This window comes from Callospermophilus lateralis, chromosome 1 (genome assembly GCF_048772815.1).
Source record: "Callospermophilus lateralis isolate mCalLat2 chromosome 1, mCalLat2.hap1, whole genome shotgun sequence".
Lineage (NCBI taxonomy): Eukaryota > Metazoa > Chordata > Mammalia > Rodentia > Sciuridae > Callospermophilus > Callospermophilus lateralis.
In genome coordinates this window covers 212,309,851-212,316,594 of record NC_135305.1, presented here as the reverse complement: position 1 = coordinate 212,316,594, position 6,744 = coordinate 212,309,851, and the positions used below count along the sequence as shown (strand labels likewise).

At 39.5% G+C, this 6,744-nt stretch overlaps 1 protein-coding gene across 1 annotated transcript; it reads right to left on the bottom strand.

The window, feature by feature from the left end:
• Positions 1–2,156: 2,156 nt before the first annotated feature.
• Positions 2,157–6,744, bottom strand: LOC143410193 (olfactory receptor 7A10-like). The gene is made up of 2 exons (XM_077105700.1): positions 6,662–6,744; positions 2,157–3,098 (listed from the first exon to the last, which is right to left on the bottom strand). Exon 2 carries the CDS (start codon positions 3,084–3,086, stop codon positions 2,157–2,159), a length of 930 nt encoding a protein of 309 aa, XP_076961815.1. The 5' UTR covers positions 3,087–3,098; positions 6,662–6,744.

The window sequence follows — 6,744 nt, the reverse complement described above, 5'->3', positions numbered from 1 at the left end:
ACTCTGCACCATAACCTGAGATTAGCATCTGATAAGAATTGTGCAATTTCATGTTTCCTAAACTCTATTCCATGAAGTCTATTTTGTATACTGACACTATTGTGAACTCCATCTCCACTGCAGAAGCTGGGCTGACATGTGCTATTACATTAAGGAGAGATGGAACCTTCCTTTCAATTCTGACATGATGCTTCCACTTTTCAAAATATGGGCATCTTGATTTCAACTATATATATATTTTTCCCCTAGGGATATTGGCAATGTCTGTGGGTGGTACTAACCAACCAGGAAAGCTCCCAACACAAATAATTACATTGGCCCCAAATATCAGCAGTGAGGAGGTGATCAAAGTGAATTCTCAACCAACTTCATTATGTAGAAGAATTACCAGGGATGCGATTTCCAATGCAAATTTTGAGGTCATAGGTCTCCTGAAACTCTATATTCTAACAAGGTCCACAGTGGTCCTGATTCTGAAGGTCCTGGTCCATGGACCTAACTTGGAGTACCAAGACTCTAAGCTCTGTGGAGTCTGGTGTAGGTAGTTTTACATCTTCTCCTCCCAAATTGTCTTTGTATGTGATTCTGAAAAGAAGTGCATCCACTCACTCTTTTTCTGTTGTTATTATTATATATTCTCTTGTATTACAGGAGAGTGAAGCCAGAAGTGACCTATCAGTGAGCTACATGACTTTACCATGTGTTTATCTATTTATTTATTTATTTATTTATTTATTTATTTTGAGCCAGGGTCTCCCTAACTTGCCCAGGATGGCCTCAAAACTGCCACTGTCCAGCATCAGACTCCAAGTCACTAGGAATAAAGGTGTACACCACCATTTCCAGCCAATAATTCCATACAAGGGCTCTTAAATGGCAATTAATGTAATTCTGAAAAAGATATTTTACTAGGCAGAATAATTATCTATCTCCTCAAGATGTCTATAAACTAACCCAAAGAAACTTTGAATATGTTACATTAAAAACTAAATTATTCCTTTACATTTTTAATGATTTATTCATACATTATAGTTCTACATTATATTAGCACATTAGAGTGATGTATATACAGTGGTGCTCATTTTGACATACTCATGCACACAGAATATAATATGCTCCAACTCAGTCCCCAGGACTTCCCCTTTCCCTGCTCTCCTTCCTCCCCTATTCCCCTTCCTGTATTCCACTGGTCTTTATCTATTTATTGATCGTGTTTTTAGTTGGTATTTTACACATAAACATGAAGCTGGAACTCACTGCAGTGTGTCCATGTGTGTACGTGACACACTGGGGACTATTTCACTCTGCAGTCCCCCCTTCCCCCATCCCTCCTCCCTTCACCTCCAGCTCCTTCCTTGACGCCACTGTTCTCCCTTCTAGTTTCATGAGATTCCCTTTTTATTCCTCATTTCTCTCTAGCTTCCACATGGGAGAGAGAATGTTTGACCCTTGATGCTCTGAGCCTGGCTTGTTTCATTTAGAAGCATGTTCTCCAGGTCCATCCACTTACCAGCAAAGTCCATGATTAAATTTCTCTTTATGGCTGAGTAAAACTCCATCATATGTATATACCATATTTTATTTATCCATTTACTGTTGAATTTTTAAGACCTTAATAACTTGTAACAAAATACATTAAATTACTAATTTACTTTTCAAGAGAAGTAGTTAAAATGCTGACATACTCAGGAACAATAATGCAAAACAGAGAAACTGTGGACTCAGATTTTGCTCAAGTACCAGTTGCAAAATTGTTCTCAGGTGCCCAGTGCTGCTGTTTCCATGAACGTAGTAAAAGACATGACTATTTTAACAATAAAACCGAAAAGAACCAAAATCAATACAAGATATGTCAGGTGGGAAGAAATTATTTGTAAGAAACTTTGTCTCTCTGTGCCATAAATGTTTCCTGTTTGGAAGAAAAGGTGAGAGGACAAAGTGCAAAACCTATTGCCTGTCAGAGAAATCAGGAAGCTGGGTAAAGAGAGCTGGTTACATTGCACAGAGGTCAAAACCAGAGTCATGTGACCTCCAGGAGGTAAAGTGAATGAAAGGGTGTCACATTCACAATCAGATCAAAGATCCACAACTCTGGCTCTGAGGCTTTGCTGCCTGCAGTCCTGGGCTGTGCTGCTGAACCCCAGGACAAGAGTCTTTCATAATTGCCCTCCAGAGAGCCTTAACAGGGCTCCCTTCACATCCTTATTCCTCAGACTGTAGATGAAGGGGTTCAGCATGGGGGTGACCACAGTGTACATCACAGAGGCTGTTGCACTGGAGGGTGAGCTCTGGGCTGCAGCAGAACTGAGGTACACACCAAAGCCTGTGCCATAAAATAAGGAGACCACGGAGAGGTGAGATGCACAGGTTGAGAAGGCTTTGTACCTGCCCTGAGCTGATGAGATTGCACGGATAGAAGACACGATCTTGGAGTAGGAGTACAGGATGCCAGCAATGGGGCCTCCTCCCAGCAACACAGTTACACGATACCTCACCAAATCATTAAGAAATGTGTCAGAGCAGGCAAGTTGAACCAGCTGGTTAAGTTCACAGAAAAAGTGGGGGATGTTTATGTCTCTGCAGAAGGACAGTCTCAAGACCATTAAGCTTTGCAACAAGGCATGCAAGACACTCAGGATCCAGCACACCACAACCAGCAAACCACAGAGCCTGGGATTCATGATGACAGTGTAGTGCAGCGGGTGGCAGATGGCCACATACCTGTCATAGGCCATCACAGTCAGGAGGAAGTTGTCCAACTCTACAAAAATAAAGAAAAAGCACATCTGGGTGATGCAGCCTGCGTAGGTGATGGCCTTGCTCTGTGTCTGGATGTTCACCAGCATCTTGGGGATGGTGGTGGAGGTAAAGCAGATGTCCACAAAGGACAGATTAGAGAGGAAGAAGTACATAGGTGTGTGCAGGTGGGAGTCTGAGATGGTGGCCAGGATGATGAGCAGGTTCCCCAGCACAGTGACCAGGTACATGGACAGGAAAAGCCCAAAGATGAGAGGCTGCAGTTCTGGGTCTTCTGAAAATTCCAGCAGAAGAAATTCTGAAATTCTTGTATTGTTTCCTGGTTCCATGAGGTGGTGTCACTACCAGAAAGAGAATAAATACTTGACTATTCTTCACACATATGAACACTACAGATATAATTAAGTGTTACAATTTTTATTTTCCAATAAAAAACTTTTTTTCTCTTGTTTCTGGGTCTCGTTATCCTAGGGCATCCCTGGTACCATTACTGTTTATAAATTCCCATCTCACTCTAAGTCTTCTCCCCAAGAGCTCATGTAGTACCTGTTTAAGTAGAAATGACTTCTCACCATGGAAGAGCACTTGGGGAGTGCTGCCACATTCCAGGCACTGTCCAGGCCTCAGCAACAAAAGCTCCTACATCCCAATGATGGAAAAAGAGCATATGTAGATAGACAAATCACAGATCTGTTTTTTCTTTTTGCTGAGGGTATGGCCTATATTTGCAAATGCATATTTCTATTTTCATATGCATCTAATATTGTACATTTTAAATGTATGTGGTCCTTTGAGTATTAATTATATCTTAACAATGCTATTCAAAAAAGAAATCATGATAGATCATAAACATAAATTCAAGGAGCCCAAGAAAACAAAAGAACACACCACTGGAGAAAGTAAACAGGAGGTGCTTTTTAAGAGAGAGACACAGAGAGAGTGTGTGTTATGCTAGGTGTAATTTCACGCATTTTCTGTTCGTGTAGGCACTCTACACTAACAAACACCCCACCCCTGGGGCTTCTTTTTCATGGTTTTCCAAACTAAAATAAAAAAGAAAATTAAAGAACTGAAAATCATATTATACAGCATGCAGAAAATATCACATGAAAAAAATAATAATTAATTTGATCAAGACTTTTCACACTAGAATATAACTGGTACTGTTCCCATGACAACTGGCAGGTAATAAACACTCAGTTATCCCTGGTTGAATGAATCAGAAATGAAGTCCAGTGTATGTGAACACTTCAAATAATATATTTATGACCCCTTCCTTTTTGACAGCAGAAAATGTGTCTGGACACCACTCAATGCCCCTGGAGCACAAATATCACTTGTGACTGAGAACCACTTTGAAACTAATCATAGCAAAACATTTTTGCAACACTGATGTAATAGTAAATCAATGATTAAAAAAATAAGAAAGACTACGAAAAGCATGGGTATCACAGCCCCATGGTGAAATATTGTGCATCCTTGAAATATTTAAAATGCATTATTTTAGTTGATTTGAAAGAACAGTAGGCATCTTTAAGAGACAGGGAAAGAAGGGACAAGCTAGAAAAGACCATGACACTAAACAGAGGGCATGTGCAATGTGCATGGGAGCCTATTCCCGCATTTGTATGAAGGGTGTATGAGCTTGTGAGGATGCAGAGTATGGAAGAAAAGCTCAAAAGTAACTAAGGACTTCTAGAAAAACAGTGATAGTGCTGGTAATTTTGGTATGATATAGTTTTTTAATTCAATGCAATGACTTTATGGATTTTCTTTTGTTTCTAATTTTTACTTAATATCTCACTTTGATTATTAATTACACTTTTATATTGGGGGGCTTGCTTTTATGTTTCTTATTTTTATTTGCATCATTGGGGGTCAAACACAGAATGTTGTACATAATAAGAAACTGAGTGCTCTGCCTGAACTTCGCCTCAACCTGTTTTTTTAACAGACACAAAATAACTGTTCATACAACAGGGAGAGTGTGAACATTCAATACATATATGCAACATAGAATGCTCAAATCAGGATAATTAGCATTTCCCTCTCTTTAAACATTTGTCAATTCTTTGTTTTGGAAACTCTCTAACTTCATTTTTCTTATTTTTCATAAAATGTGTGTTATAAAGCTAGTGTAGTATTTTGGAGTAATTTTATGTTTTCTTCTTATGATTATAAAATTTGAATGCAAAAATGTTTGAGAAATGGATTTGGACTGCAAATGTCCCAATGTGTGCTGGGACAGGGGGCCCCTTTCTCCTGTGACTGTGGACTGCTGTGGTTATCAGGCCTCCCTGGCTCCTCCCCCTGCCTTCCCTGCCTCTGTTGACCACCGGCCTAGATTTCCACCATAGTGAGTCTAAAATTTTCTCCTATTTTTGATTAAAAATGCCCTCTGTTCATGTTGACAGGGTTCCATGTCACTTTTCAATACATTCATTCAGCAGGCACTGATTGAAACAAAATGGAATGAAAAATATAAAACCGGAAAATATGTAAAATAGTGATTATTTAATGACATTGACATGGGTTATGAATTCAAGATTAAGTTAACAAATGTCTCAAATAATACAAAATGAAGGAAGTCCTATAACTTGCATGGGGGTGCAAATATGTAAATTTTTAATATCTTTCATACAAAAAAATATGTCATTAGAATACTATAAATAAAGACAGAATGAGCTTGGAGCAAGAGGGAAATAAGCATGAAAGCCTTCCAATGATACGTTAAGGTGACACCTTTCTGAGCAATCATCTGATCAGAAAAACACCAAAGACACAATAAGCAACACAGAATCAAATGTGACCTAGCACTAAGGATGCATGAGAATATTCAATGTCTTTTTTATTTAAAGCAAAGATTGAAAAAATATTACTCACTCAATTTCACAAATTCAGCTAATTGATAAAATTGAATTTACAAATTCATCAGTTTTCAACATGAAAATAGGCTATCTGAAAAAAAAAAAGAAAGAAACTCCAATAATATCCTATAAAGAATACAAGGGGCTGGGCGCGGTGGTGCACCCCTGTAATCTTATTGGCTCAGGAGGCCAAAGCAGGAGGATGGCAAGTTCAAAGCCAATCTCAGCAATAGCAAGGTGCTAGCAAATAGGGGAGACCCTGTTTCTAAAGAAAATACAAAATAGGGCTGGGGATATGGCTCAGTGGTCAAGTGCCTCTGAGTTCAACTCCGGTACTAAAAAATAAAGAATAAGGGGGGCGGTCAGATAAAACTTGCTAGTATCAACAGAGAAACTGGCATAGATGCTGCAGAATAAGAAGCACATGGCCAACAAACTCACATACATATTCAGGCTTGCAGATATATAAACTATTCAAAGTAAGGCTCTTAGGTATGTCTCTATTTACCTGTTAAATTATTTTTTTAATGAGACTACAGGGAAAAAAACTTTAAAATATATGTCACATGAACATTTGCAGTGAGATAATCTTACTCAGGAACTTGTCGACACTACATAAATATAATCAAATATTTCTCATCTTAAGTGCACATGCATCAAAATACACCCTAACTTCACATTTTTACCCTCCACAGTTAATCCCTATTCCTCTGCTCTCTTAATTGCAAAGATCCTTGGGCCTCTGTTCTTTCTCTGGAAGCTCTGGACACCTCCCTCCCATCTTCTCTTCAGCCTCTGTTAGCTCCATTTCATGGTCAGCAGTGAACCCTGCGTTAACCAGTGCAATGTTCACTTCTCAGCTAAGTGTTATGAATCAATGCAGCCTGTGAATAAATCATCCATCAGGACAGCAAGTGGCCACAGCAGCCCTGCTCTGGGCTAGCTCAGCCTGGATCTCCCCTGACCTCAGCTATAGAGTCGTGGGTTCCATTCTCTCTGCTGCTCTCCTGCAGTGTCCACTGAGCTCTCAGACTCACCTGGAGACCAGCTCTGGGAGGAAGGTCTCTCTGTGAAAGTTCAAGGTCCTGCCTGGGTGGGCTTGATGGTGACTGAAGCTCTG

Coding starts and splice junctions, on each gene's coding strand:
- LOC143410193 (XM_077105700.1), bottom strand. CDS start 3,086: ATGGAACCAGGAAACAATACAAGAATTTCAGAATTTCTTCTGCTGGAA.